The following is a 14,934-nucleotide window of genomic DNA, read 5'->3' as shown; positions in this document are numbered from 1 at the left end:
TGTGTTTCGATGATAGATGGCGCCACCAGCTTTTCGGAGGCTTGAATCGAAAATTTCAAAAGAATTGTATTATCAAATTACCTATTTAATGCGCAATCAAAGTAAATGATGTTCTAGGAAAGCAACAAACTGATGGATGAAAGCGAACCAAAAAAGCATTCTGAATGCCGAAACCCGGGATTGAACCGGGGACCTTTAGATCTTCAGTCTAACGCTCTCCCAACTGAGCTATTTCGGCGCATGCAGAGGTCGCGGACCAAACGGCTGATTGGTGGGAAGGGATACGAATAAGTATGGGGTTTTAAGCTAATGTTTATTTAATGAATAATTTAAGGAATGTTTTGCGTCTCCTAGGAAGAACTCCTCCAAGGCCGACGCATCGACCGAACCAACTGGATTGTGATTCAAGTTTGCAAAATTAAAACAAAAAATGTTACTGGGTTCAATGGATTCTAATTAAGGGGAGTTTCGGAGCTAAAGGCCATCCAGTTCTCTGGATCCTAACCGCAGTGTCCCTTTTCTGTTAGTCATTTATTAGCGTGTTCGTTCTGGACATGACCGTAAAATTTATGTTGCTAATCAAAAAAGGTGAAGTTCGGTTGGCCAAAAAACAAAAAAAATTAAAACAAAACAAGAAAATATTGGAAGGAACGCCATGGTGGGGCGGTACTGAGTACTGAACCTTGCCGGTTCGGTTCCTTGACCACAAAAACCGGTCCACCAACCGGTGCACCAAACCACCAAAAGCCAACTCCTGCACCGCTTCGTTCTTTGGCTGCCAGCAACATGGAATGTTTATTGTTGTAACTTTCTGATTTTAATACGAGTATAGTATAGTATACCAGGTCGTTTGTGCATGTATTTTTAGAGCACTCTTTGTGTGTTCAATTTATTCATGATTCATGCATAATTGAAGGTGTTTATTTTCCGCGCATGCCCGGATAACCGATCTCCAACGGAAGATACCCAAACGCCACCAGGCGGGGCATGCGCAAGCGCATTATCCCTGGAGGTCAAGTGTCGGGGAACTGCTCTTCCTCCGCTGTCGCTGTTGCGGCATTCCACAAAAGTGCACACGTGCTCGTGTCACCGTCGTCGCTCGCTGTCTTAGAGTCCACATCAGTCAAGGATCCGGTTCTAACAAAAAAGCAACAACAAAAGGAAAAACACTTAACTGGAGCTGCCAACCGAATGCTGCCTTGAAAGCAGCGACTCACCGCTTGCGGCCCGTGGCTCGTGGGCGTTCAAGCAAAACCGAAAAGAACTCAAAAGAATATCCAAGAAGCACACTAAAGCAAACCAAACGATACAAAACACCGACGCCCAAGCCCATGCCCCCACCCACCCACAAGAGCTTGGCCCGTACTTGACACTTCCCATGGTAGGCAGGTAGCTCCAATACCCCATACAGTTCTCTCCACTGACGTCACATGAGCGGTGGTGTCCAAGACTCCACATCTCGGCAAATTAGCAGCAGCAACAAAAATACCCAAAGACCAACACCTGCGGCAAAAGCAAAAAAAAATCACCATTGAAACTGGTTCCGAGGGGAAGCTGCGACCCGTGAGTCAGCTGTAAACGGGGTACCGGTACCTCCTCCACCCTCCCATCAGAGTGCACAGATTTACGACACGCACATGACTGGCTGCATGACTTTTTTTGATAATAATAGTGTAGCAACTGCAGAAATCAGACTGACAAAAGCAAACAAAATCCCCGTCCAATTGCAGGCTCAGAACCCCCAGACCTGGGCTTGAAACTTGATTTTGCATCCGATTATACCCTTACAAAAGGTGCTTCATCGTCTACCATACGATACATTTCAGAGAGCATTCAAGCTAGATTCGAAAACATAATAATAGGCCAATACTGGCCAAAACCGAGAATAAATAGGCCATCAATTATGCTCGGTCTAAATACACTTTAAAAATATAAAATTTGTTGTGAATTCCGTGTTCTTTTAAGTATAAAATATGCTTAATTGTTACAACTACTAGCCCCAAATCTTTAGTTTTGATTATTTTGTATGTCCATCGCTAGATCTCTTCCAATGAACTTATAGACACATAGCACCAGTTAATGTTAATCTTAATGCGAGGCACATGTGTTTCGACTGGACTCGACTTCAATGTCTTCTCGGCCAAGATCTTAAACGCAAAGAAATTAAAACACAGCCCTATAATTGTTTCATGAATATCATATTATGCAAGTGTATTACATGCTTCGACCCCTAGAATTCTCTCAAGCTTCTTTTTTTTTATGAATTCTACGAAAGCATCCGTCCGAAAAGTTGGAGTTCGTTTCGGCTCGCCTGGGATCAAGCAGAACAAGGCACAGACAAAAACCGCTCATCATCCACATCCACATACCCATCCCCATCTCCATCCCCGTCACCGTCCCCATCATCATCGTCATCATGCCCAACATGATGAGATCTTGGGAGAGCGAAAAAGAGCTGCTAAAGGTGGAGGGGAAAGCCCCACTAGTCTCAAGTTGAGATTATGCGTGGATTTTCCATCGCTGACAACTGGTTTCCTCTCTCTCGGATGAGTCGCTTGTTTACCACAATTTAAAGAGCCAATAGGCAATACGAAAATCGATGATTTTTGTTATTTTTGTGGATGCATGATGGAAGGCGCTCATTCTGCCCACCACTGCTCGAATCCACCGATGACAAGCAGTGTCAGCTGCATCTGGCACCTGCATGATGCAGACAAAGCAAGCAGTTCAAATGCGCCGCGCCGCCATGAGCAAGCGCACACGTGAAAAGGAGGCACGGCCCTAACAAATTTCACTCGATTTTTGGCGGATTAATCAGTCCTTTGTTCGATCTGGCCGATCGGAATCCTATTTTTGGCCAGGCCACAAAGCGCGGATGGAGAAAGGTTGCAGCAGCATTCGACATGCGGATTCTCTAAGCAAAAATAACACAGAGAGAGCGGGAGAGCAGCGCCCACACGAGACGCGAGGCTGGTGGCTGGCTCTCTCGGCTGCTGCTGCGACTGCGTCTCTGACGGCTCTGCTGCTTGATCACAAAGCGATCGTTTGGTTTCTTCGGGCCTGGCTTTTGTGTTCGGCATTCGGGCGTTGGGTTTTCCTTTTTAAACCACGCCAATCGGAGCCGTGTTTTAGTTGTGTTTGCAAAACGCAGCCCATTGGACGTGCCCAAAAAGAATTTATACCAAACCGAATACGATTCCACTCCGAGCGATCTGCAGAAGCACAACTGTTCTCATCTCGCCCGGGATCACGACCACACGGAATAGTGTACACTATCTACATATATTTTTTCTTTGCTGTGGGTGGCTGTGCTTGAGCACATCGCCTCGCATCGCATCGGGTGTGTGTGGTTTTTTTTTTTCCTGTCGCGTTATCTTACATTTGGCTAATTGAAAGAACTGTGAAATCGAAAGACATTGGAATATTACACGCCCTGCTGTCTGTTGCCGTTCAATTGCTGGCCGTCGCGCATGTTTGTTCGCACGAGTTCCACAGAATAGTACTCGTATTTTTTGTGTGTCAGTGTCAAATTGATCGCAGAACAAGAGGGAGAGCAGCCACATCTTTATCCAAGTGTAAGTGTAATTGTATTCTACAAATCAGACTGTTTGGGTTATTCCTGTGGCATTGCGGGAACCAAGAAAAAGCTGGAAAATATAAGAACATGATTTTTTTTCTGACTTGGCTCCCTGATGGAACAATATTGGAACTAAACAAAGTACAAATTGCTCGAAAGGCTCAAGCAAGCAGTCTAAGGATCTACAATAAGATCGCCTTAGCTTGCTGGATTTTTCATCGCATAAGCAACCAACGGTAGACTCTAAGTATAAACAATGATGCAGTGATTAGGCATCTGTCCAGATTCCACCCCTCGTTAATAATGGAAAGCTAATAAGCGTCGTTAAATAGTTGGACTTCTGGTTATGCCAGACGTGTTTACATGCTATGTAAATACATACACAAGTACGTATATATGTACAAATGTACATATGTGAAAGGCTTGAAACTCCCCTCTGTGTCCACCCAGTGGAACCTCAAGTCACTTCAACTACAACTTAAACCATTAAAAGTTTGTATTTATATTTGAGGTTTGTGTTCAATATTGACGCAACTCTGTCGCTCCGGCAACAAAACACTAATGAGTAATGGCAACGGGAAGAGATGCCTTCGTCGAGTGGCACGCCCCCAAAGACCTAATGAGTTCTGAAGTCTGAGCAATCTTATCAGAGCGATGCGGTGCAGAGCAAAGAAGCAGGAAGGAAAGCTCCCCCCAAAAAGCAGACCGCATTGAAGCAAATAAAACAAAACAAAAACCAAACAAAAAGTATCGAAGCAGAAACAGAATTCGATCAGACAGCCCAGAAGAGGGTGTCAATTAGAATGAGGGAAGAGACGCAGCGAAGATGTTCGTCGCTAATGAATCTTCTTCGATCGTTTCGAGTTGTAGCAATTTGTTCTTCAAACGTGTTGTATAAATTTGGCATTATCTCAAAATGTTGAAGGCACAATTTAAATAGGAATTTATTAAACAAAGAATCTGGCAGGCATTTAATTTGAGTTTCAATTTCAATTTAGTCGAACGACATCGAATCTGAATCGTGTTCCCACATCCCATCGAGAAACCCAAAGTCCCTCATAATTTGCAGGTGGGCGTCTTTGGATGCCCCCTGCCAAGCAGGGGGTGTGGACGGGACATATTGTTGTGGGGGCAGTCACGAAGATCACAATTATCGTGGAATTCGAAAATATAGCAATTCAATATATGTACATATGTATATTTGTATATATTATGGATAAGTTCAAGTTGCTAATGAGCGATGAACTGGCAATTGCATAAGTTTGCCTGTGTCTGGATTTGATTAACATTCCCTTTTCTATAATTTATCCGCGAGTGTTTTTTAATTTCAATAATCGAACCGAAGGCCATGCAACGATCACTCTTTCCCTCTCTCTCTCTACCTTCACTCCCCCCGATGAGGAAATCAACCCAAAACCCGTCTAATAAGAATTTCAACCCGACAATTGTAGGCTAAGTATCTGTGCTATGTGCTAAGTATCTGTGTCCCACCGGTTCAAATTAAAGCCGAGGATCAGCTGCAGCTGCAAGTCCATAATTTCCATTTTGATCCATGGAATTTCATCCCCAATAAGAAGCCCAAGTCAAGTCATTGTTGAGCAATTAGAAAGGTTGGCCAGGTGTCGCAGACTATTAGAATTACTTTTAATTGATAAACCAGCGTCTAATTGCCAGACCACTCTAATTATGGATATATGGTATCGTACTGACCGATTCGGAGAGTACTACACATGAGTATGTACATATTACATACATTTATGAGTAATTTTGTGGCCAATCTATGACTAGGGCTTCTGTGATCTGTGCCAAGCACTTAAGCCCTGAACTCTAGACAACAATTAAATATAAATAATTATTTGCTCACTCACTTCATGCTCGAATCTCGACTCACCGATCCCCAAGTCTGAGATGTGTAATAATGAGATCTCATCCTTGCATCGGTTATCTTCATGGTCGAAATTAAAGATACAAATCTCCCCCATTCGTCTCGTCTGCTCAGCTCAATTTGCGTTTGTCGAACAAGCGAGAGCGACAGCGACGACGTAATTACCCGTAATTCGGGTTATACAGTCCGCCGCTGTCCGGCACCCGGTCGTTTTTCAGAACCCACTCGAATTCTGTGCTGAACAAAAAAACAAAGCAGAATGACTGAGACACAATAATATATTTGCCAAGATGATGATTAGCGATCATTGTTGTTGCCACTGCACTCAGATTCGCGTTTATTTCTATGGTCAGCTGGTCTAGCCTGGCCCGTCCACCCGGTTCTATGGCCAACACGAATGTATCGATGTATGCAAATGCCGGAATAGTAATTTCAATAACCAGCAATACCCTTAGTGGGGCAACTGTTGCCACCGGGCACCACGTGGGCACCAGCAACTGATCCGCAATCTTATATTTGCATACGGGACACCCCCCTGACGCCGCTTCTCAACTGTTTTGCGGATGACAGGTGCGAAAGCTGCAGCAGCATTTTGTAATTCATTCAAATCTGGTTGGGCGAGACACCTGGACGAGCTCAATCGAAGCGCTGATATTTTTGAATGTCTTTGTTTGTTTAAACTTTGATCATCAATAATTATGTGGGGTCGTGTGTGATTTGCTCTTGTTCAAAGAATCGTTCTAAACTATTTTATTTTGTGATAGTTAAGTTAGTTAAGATACAATAATTTCACAATCTCGTCACTGTAGAGGAAAGATTGTTTCGGTTTGGGCTTCTTTTGCTAAACAGCAGAATCGCTTCACCATTCAGCCTCAAATGGATGATGCTCCCTTAGGTTGAGTTTGCAATTGCCAAAACTTCAATCCATCCGGTGGTCATGGTGTCATCTTGAGTGCTATTTTCCACAGGTTCGCTTTCCTAAAATAAATGAACTGTACACATATATTAAAGGGTGTTGGGAGAGGTATTGCATTTATTTTTCACAGAGATTACTTTCCCCCAATGATGCGCATGATTGATCTATGGGGTTTCGCTTTTTTAGACCCCCTCTCATTCAACAACTCAACTTTAAGTGTGTCTCTATCCCTCTCTCCTGTCTCGTCTTGTGCAAGCTTGATCTACATATACATAAACAAACATCCGGCACATGTTGGAGCGGCGGCGTTAGCCGTGGTTGGCCGGCCGGGTGGCAGGTAAACCATGTGACATGGCCGGCACTTAGCGACCTGAAGGCTTCATCTTCATCCATCTGGAGGGTCAATTAGCCGCTTAACTTTGCTGTGCATTAATCAAAATCCGTTAACAAATCGGAATACAAGTCGAGTGCGTTTCAACTGAAGAGTGGTGCCCCAAGTGCCAGGGTCAGCGACGAGTGGCAGCTGCAGCGGCACTCAAGCCTAATTGGCCCTAAAGATATTTGCCACCAGTGTTGGCTAAGTGGCTGCTAATTGCACATGGGAGGAGAATCATGAATATTCTGAGACACCTGCCGCCTGGCTTAGACCCGGTCTGGTCTGGGCATTTAATTAAGATTATTTATTCACAGTTTATTAAGAACAGTGTCAAAGAATCTAGCGGCATGCAAAACCACCATCTGGCCAGTGCCAGTGTCAGCGCCACTGTCTGTCCTCGCCCCCCCTCTATCTATAAGCCAATCATAAAAGACAAGTTAACCTTGACTGCGGTTACAGCCGACACAACACCGCCGGCTGGGGGGTGGAGGATGGTGCGAGTGCTGGTGCTGGTGCGGGTGCGGGCGCGGGTGCAAGTGCAAGCACTGTTAAACCGCATTTTTAGACAAGTTAATAGAATTGTACCGAGCAGTATAATGTGGAAGTAATGGAATGGGCATGCTTGAGTGCCAGCCATTTGTCTTGTCATCTGTTCACAGTGCCAGTGCCAGTGCCAGTGACAGAGCTATTCATAGACGATTTAAGCGGCCCATTACAAACTAGACCTTAAGCTGATACCAGGCTGGAAAGACTGGATGGTAGCAAATGATCATTAGGTACTCGTAAGTACTTACATATTTACCTCTTAGTGCAGACCATTTAATTAATATTCAAAAGATTTCTCTTGTATACCGAATGGTGGAGGCAACCATGGCACGCCCACATCCACATAGCTATGCTTTTTATTTATGAGCGTTTGACTATCAGATATTCACACATTAGTCACGTCCGTGCCCAGTTTTCGACTTGAGTTGGGAGTCGACTGCAAGCAGCCAAGCCTGACCGCAGTCGCGGCCTGTTCTTGGTCTAATCTTGTCACGAATATAAGCAAACAGGGGTCGATGCAACATTCTCCCAACCAGAGAGGTTCATTTGGCATTGCGTGTGGCATGAGGTGGGGCGTGAGGTCAATAGGAGAGACTTGAGCGCGCGCCCGCTCGCTGCTTTCCATTCGCGGCGGTGTCCTCCAAAGTACAGTAAAACCATTTGAAAATGCACCAATAACTGGCACTGAGTACGCGGCGGTTGTGGCACTAATTAAATGCACTTTTGTTTCAGTTTTATGCCTACAACAACTCCAATTCAATTACCAATCGAATGCATTTGTCGATTTCCAAGGCCCACCCGCAGAGTTGCACTCGATACACGAAACGCAACGCTGCTGACCTTGCCGAAGAAAGCGAAACACACGAAGCAAAGCAAACCGACAACACGTCTGTGTCTGTGTCTGTGGTCCGATGTCCGGTTTTGATCTGGTTAGGTTTGGTCTCCTCGGTGCGTATGCCGCCTTGACTCTGAACTATAAATATTTACTCGTAGAAAACGAGATTTACACGCACGCACTAACAGCATGGATGCAATCCAGGGCCAAGGCTTTCCATAGAATGGCTTGGACGTGCGTTGAACGTGGAGCGTATGTGTGGTGTGTCCCAACCCCATCCTAAAAAATCATGTGTTGACACATTCGCATACTCGTATCGTCTGCTCACGCTCAAATCGTCAAGCGATGTTGACAAAGGTCCAATGCCAAGGCCAGGTTTCGGAATTTGGCTAAGCCGAAAACAATCAGTGTGTTTCCTTCCTACATCGCCATCAAAAATCAAATCTGCATGAGAACTGTCGATAGCAGATCAGCCTTATTTATGGCTCAATAAATGACACTTTGGATCGCTCCAAGCCAAACAAGGTCAGGGTAGCTTTACAATGGCCCAAAGCCCATTGAGGCATATTCCTCCTGTATATTATTATGAAAATTGCACTCTAGCCGAAGCAGTTCTAGCCAAAAAAGAAACCAGAGCAGCTCGAAAGCCGAGGGGGAACTCGGAAATGAAGACACAAAGGCACATCATTGTAAGCATTTTGAGCATGAATCGATCCCCGCATCACCCCTTGAAATAACCAAACAATGAGCGGACCAGTCAGTCAATGCTTAAATTCTGAATAGAGCAAGCCATGAGCTGTGCATTAACCTGGCCCAGAGCCCAGGCCTGGCCAAAGCATCCGCATTCTTGGAACTTTTGTTTGGCCGCATATCCGTTGGACACTATTACCATGGGCATTGGAGTTTGTTCGTTCGCTGGAGCTCCCACTAATGTTCTGAGCGCTACAAGAGGGACAGGGGACTGGGGACTGGGGACTGACCCTGGCTCTGGCTCTGACTGTTCTCTGTCTGGCAATTGTAAGACACAAAGAGGAAAGACAGAAACAGCGAAAATAAATTAACTTGATTGATTAAAGGAATTTGTATACGCATGTTGCCATGGCTGTTGGTTGGGTGTTGGTGGCTGGTGTCTGGTGTCTGGTGTCTGGGGGCTGAGGGCGGTCAGTGGCTGTCAAAAGTCAAGATACAGCTCCAAACTCTCAAAGCTTGAGATCGGCACCATACCAATGATTGTTGTGGATGTTGCTTAATGGCGGTTTGCCAAAAAAAAAAAATGAATTTGCTAGCTGCCCGAATGAGAGTAACAAAAACAAGAAAAAAAGAAGGCAAATTGTTAAAGGCACTTTGCTTGCTGACTGGATGGTTGGTTACTCAATCCAGAATCGATAGATCGGAAAAGATTAGCAGTTTCCGACAGTGCTTACATCATAACCCCCCACACCCTGAGCGTTCCTCTAGAGGTACACGAATTACCCGTACTTTTCCAATGGAGCAACTGGACACAATACCCTATTGCATACCTTTAATAATGGCTTTTCGGACTCAACTTTGATCTTCAATGAGTAAAATGAATGTCTGTGTCACCAGTGTCCGGATAAACGTATTTAGATATGGCTTATGCCATCACGTACGCGCACTTGCCTTCACTTTCGTTCCAGGGCGATAGTTGGCTATATGACTTGTCCAACGAAACTCCTTTCGAAATTCCAGTCACGACGCTGCGTGCATTAGAAGCAGAGCTGAGGTGACCTGTCGCCATTAATTGAGATCTCGCAGAATATTTGTCATTAGGCTGAGACACTTGATGATCATATTCCGCCGCGGTACACCAATCTTCATTGTTTGCAAGTAGAATCTCATACTGTATGCTGATAATGTGATACACGATGCACGATTAGAACTGCGACTGATTCGACATTTTCTTTCTGTCTATTTGCTTTTGCAGGTGTATTCTATACAACGGCCTAAAGATGACACCCATTCTGGAGAAAATGAGCGTCTTCTACAACTCGTATGTACTCGGCATACTCACCGTTGGCTATATCCTGGGCGAGTTGGGACACTATCTCATCGGAGTGACCTCCAAGCAGACGGCCATTGAGCTGGACTACGGCGATCATGCCTGCCAGCAGAACAGTTCCCTATTCAACCGCCAGGAGCTGCCGACGCAGTGTTCGGCGGTGGGCAACGAGAGCACCTGCCACGCCCTGGACTTCAACGGCACTGGGTACTGCGAGTGGAACTACAATGGGCTGGGCATCGACTACCAGATCCTTGCCGGACCCACCTTCATTCTGATATTCACCATAGCAGGTGTCTTCATGGGCTTCGCGGCCGACAAGTACAATCGCGTCAAAATGCTGACCGCGTGCACGGTGGTCTTCGGCATCGCGATCATCCTGCAGGGCACCGTTAAGGAGTACTGGCAGCTGGTGCTGCTGCGCATGGTGATGGCCGCCGGAGAGTCTGGCTGCAATCCACTGGCCACCGGCATCATGTCGGACATCTTTCCGGAGGACAAGCGCGCCCTGGTCATGGCCATCTTCAATTGGGGCATTTACGGGGGCTACGGCATTGCCTTCCCCGTCGGCCGCTACATCACCAAGGCGAACTTCTGGAATCTGGGCTGGCGTGTGTGCTACCTGGGCGCAGGAGTGCTGGCTGTTATCGTAGCCGCACTCACTGGCACTACTCTGCGGGAGCCGGAGCGCAAATCTATTGGCGAAGTCGATCGACATACGGCCAGCGGCAAGCCGATCAGCCTGTGGCAAGTGATCAAGAGTCCCGCTATGATCATGCTGATGATAGCCGCCTCCATTCGTCACTGTGGGGGGATGACATTCGCCTACAACGCCGATCTGTACTACAACACGTACTTCCCCGATGTGGATCTAGGCTGGTGGCTTTTCGCGGTCACTATTGGCATTGGCAGCGTGGGTGTGGTCGTTGGTGGCATTGTTTCCGACAAGATTGTCGCCAAGATGGGAATCCGATCACGCGCCTTTGTGCTGGCTGTAAGCCAGCTGATTGCCACACTGCCAGCCTTCGGATCGGTCTACTTCGATCCGTTGTGGGCCATGATCACCCTCGGCCTAAGCTACTTCTTCGCCGAAATGTGGTTCGGCATTGTGTTTGCCATTGTCGTAGAAATTGTCCCGCTCCGAGTCCGCTCCTCGACCATTGGCGTCTTCCTGTTTGTGATGAACAATATTGGCGGTAATCTGCCCATTCTGGTGGATCCCGTTGCCAAGGTGCTCGGCTATCGGGGCTCGATCATGATTTTCTACGCTGGCTTCTATGGCATCAGTAAGTTGATTTGTTGACTCCTTATCTTACCCGTTTGGATACCAATGACTCATCTTTTTTAACACCTTCTTCTCTTTTTTACAGGCTCCATTCTTTTCTTCATCACATGCTTCCTGCTCGAGGGCAAGCCCGAGCCGGCAAGACAAGAGTCCTCGGTCGAGTCGCCATCGAAGATCCATCCAGAGGCTGTGCTTAACGCCCGCCACATGCACGGACACGACAACTCCGTGTTCTCCGTCGATGAATCGACCCTGCCCGCAGCCAACGGACGTCCCACGCAGCTGCCGCAGCACTTGCAGATGTCCAGCGGGAACGGATACGACAAGTCACAAACGACTCCAGCGCGCCAGAACGGTGCGGAGAGCAGTAGACTGTAGAATAAATACACACATACATATGTAGGAATGTGTGTAGGTACTTATAGACGTACGTGCAGATGCAATTCCGGTAGATTCTGGGTGAATGAAAGATCGATAGCGCGTGATTTTTTTTTGTAACTATTACTATTATTATTGATTCTTTATTTCGTTAAAGTACTTAGTCTTAAGCCAAAGGTCGAGAGAGAGACGACAAGACAAAGGGAGGCGAGAAGTGGCTTCTGTTTCTGTCATCTTTTTCGCATCGATCTCTCTCACTGCAACACACAAAAACAAACTCTCTCCCCAGCGCCACTATGTAATAGAGAGCTGCACAAGTGTATTTACTTATGTAGTATGTATGTAACTTGATGGCCACAATGAAGTGTACAGCATCAATAAAAATTTGTTTTGTTAAATATGGTAGACTTCTTTGCACTTTCAATGCCACTTGACGGCAAGTACATATGGACGTTCATTTAAATTTTTTGTAACAACAAGAAAGTCTACTAAATTGGTTTTTTTTTTTGGGAAGATTATATTAATGTCTGCCGGTTAAAATAATTTTTTCAAACTTTTTGAAAATAGCTCACCGACATATTCAAAAGAGACAAAAACAAAATATTAATCTGGTGGTCCGTTATATTGATTATATATACATAAGTACATATGTATGTAAGTAATAGTAATTTTGATTGACTTATTGTGGACTTCGCATAAACCATATTAAGTTAACTAAGTTGAATTTGGCATGAAATTAACAAAACTTTGAAATCTTGCTATGAAACTAAGGTCCTAACTAACTTGCTAAGAAGGTCACGGATTCACCACAGTGCCCTCTCACCAGGAACACCTGAACATGGTGAAATCATGGTGAAATTACTAATAAACGTTTGCTATCTCTCTGTAGCACTTGCCTCTCTGAAAGCTGAGAGGGCGTGGTGAATAAGCTGGTGCTACATATTTTTTTTTTTTAATTTAATCGCTACAGCGAAATTGGTTGGTAGCAGACGATCAGTCCGCATTGACCAGATACTTTATGTTGAAATTTAGAATACTGAAAATTTTGAACTCAAAAAAGAGTTGCTTGCCGAACGAACACTCTTGTGTTTTCTTCCTTAAACCACCAAGTTTGGTTTTGCAAAGACTTCCTGCAAAACGAGCTTGACTGGTTATATATAGATCGATCATAAAAGAAAAGTAAGATCGGCGTTTATCAATATATTACTCTATAAAGTGATAAAATTTTTCAAAAATTTAAGTCGAAATCTGCTTTTGCAGAAAACGAACATTATATTAACCGCGATAATATGCAAGTATCGACAGATTTACATATGTCCATATGTACATACATGTGTACATATGTATGTTAACTAACCTCAGTACCGCGAACTTACTTTCTCAACTACTTGCCAATGTATTTTCCTCCAAACATGCAAATGTACATATGAAAATACATACATACATTTGTACATTAAAGTTACATTTAATGCGCATCATTTCGGCGATTTCTTACTTGGTGAAAATTTCACCTCTGGTACCGAAGATTGTTTACATACATCCATATTTATGTGGATACATACATACATATGTGTATCTCAATACTTACATTCTCCTTCGCGGCCTCAAAGCAGTCTGAGGGCTATTCTGTTATTTTCAACGTTGCGGCTATATACACGTATATGCACCCATGTGCATGTGCATGCACACAGCCATATACTTAACCCTCTCGTTGGCGTGAGAGTGTGGCCAGTTTGCACAAAGATCAAAATGCTTTTTTCTTGATGACTAATATATAAATGAGAATACAAAGCAACAAAAATTATCTCATGTCACTCTGCATGGCATCTGGAGGTATTGAAAGGGGATTGCTACTAAGCAGTATTGAAAGTATCGGCAACTTTGCCGATATTTGCGGCGAATTCAATTCGCCGAACAGTGTTTGTGTGAATATCACACGGGTCACATATGTGCCTATGTATGTGCAGATGTATGTTGGATGGTAACAACCGGTTGAACGGCGACAAAATGTATTTTCGCAGTCTAGTCCATTTGAACGCGTACTTTTGCAGTGTGAGCATCAGCGCGTTTGTTTTAATTTGTTAGAATAAAATACCCAGGAACGCCCAAATAACGCGGAAAAGTCTGGTAAGTCTTTGTTGCTGAACTCCCCATGCGAACGGTTAGGTAATTTACTTAAAATTGCGCCACATACTTTATGTACGCCATCAAGCAGTTTTGTTTTTTCTGTCCGCTTTGTTCTCATGTGTACGCGTTCTACCGAACCACCCTCGTGTGTCGATAGAACCTTCCTTCTCGGCAAGACAATTTTCAGTATTGGTTCAGTTTCTGTGTTCAGCGCATGAAACGAACAATGATCACTGTGGCTCAAGGCCAAAAGTTGCATATTTTTCTTCTGTTCAATTGCCTTAACATACAAAATTGAGAGTAAATAAAGAATGTCAGCTTTTCATTCTTCTGATCCTAGCCAGGATATATGTATGTATGTATAAATGATGCGTATCTCTACTCTGTTCGTTTGACTAAACCTTATCAAGAATTGATTGATAATATTTGTCTCACTTTGGAATTGGAAGTTAAAGGTCTAATACCATTCAAACACTTCGGTTTTTCCCGAGTTCGGCATTCACTTGAGTCGTCACGTTTTAGTTGCTAGTTGCGATTGCGACTTCGACGAGAGCAGACGTAACACCGAAGCATACACACATTGTATGTATGTACCTACGAGGCGTTTTGCTGAGAGGGACGGATGTAACTCTGCCACCGATGAGATCTTATATAGTTTCTTCATGGACGGTTGGATCTCATTCATGAAGAAAATATATTAGGAGGTCTCGTCGGCAAAAATTAGGCAAACGTGCGAGTGAAAGGGCACTCGCTGTAAGTGTGAGGGCAACGACATTGGAGTGTGCTGAATAATCATTTGAAGACAATGTGAAAAAACATAATAATTGTTTCATAATTTAATTTTTAATAGTTTGCTCAATAATAGTAGTCTGTGTTTGAAAAAGTAAACATTTTGACAAAATTTGAAAACAAATTTTGTCCGCAACCAACCTTTCGCGTCGACAAGCAAACGAGCACTGAAAATTAGGAAAAGCAACGAGTAACTCTGC

The 14,934-nt window shown here is 44.5% G+C and overlaps 1 protein-coding gene, 1 long non-coding RNA gene and 1 other non-coding gene across 3 annotated transcripts; 1 reads left to right on the top strand and 2 right to left on the bottom strand.

The window, feature by feature from the left end:
* Nucleotides 1–165: 165 nt before the first annotated feature.
* Nucleotides 166–238, bottom strand: Trnaf-gaa. Its single transcript has one exon. It is a non-coding gene; the product is annotated as a tRNA-Phe (tRNA).
* Nucleotides 239–919: 681 nt separating this feature from the next.
* Nucleotides 920–13,498, bottom strand: LOC117588334. The gene is made up of 2 exons (XR_004574128.1): nt 13,407–13,498; nt 920–1,137 (listed from the first exon to the last, which is right to left on the bottom strand). It is a non-coding gene; the product is annotated as an uncharacterized LOC117588334 (long non-coding RNA).
* LOC117588327 (putative metabolite transport protein HI_1104) lies at nt 3,125–11,820 on the top strand. The gene is made up of 3 exons (XM_034279532.1): nt 3,125–3,575; nt 10,081–11,441; nt 11,526–11,820. The coding sequence occupies exons 2-3, from the start codon at nt 10,106–10,108 to the stop codon at nt 11,816–11,818; spliced, it is 1,629 nt and encodes a 542-aa protein (XP_034135423.1). The 5' UTR covers nt 3,125–3,575; nt 10,081–10,105; the 3' UTR covers nt 11,819–11,820.
* Nucleotides 13,499–14,934: the final 1,436 nt, after the last annotated feature.

The sequence above is a fragment of the Drosophila guanche genome, unplaced genomic scaffold (genome assembly GCF_900245975.1).
Source record: "Drosophila guanche unplaced genomic scaffold, DGUA_6, whole genome shotgun sequence".
Taxonomy (NCBI): domain Eukaryota; kingdom Metazoa; phylum Arthropoda; class Insecta; order Diptera; family Drosophilidae; genus Drosophila; species Drosophila guanche.
The sequence above is the reverse complement of the archived record's forward strand: the minus strand, read 5'-3'. Positions and strand labels throughout refer to the sequence as shown.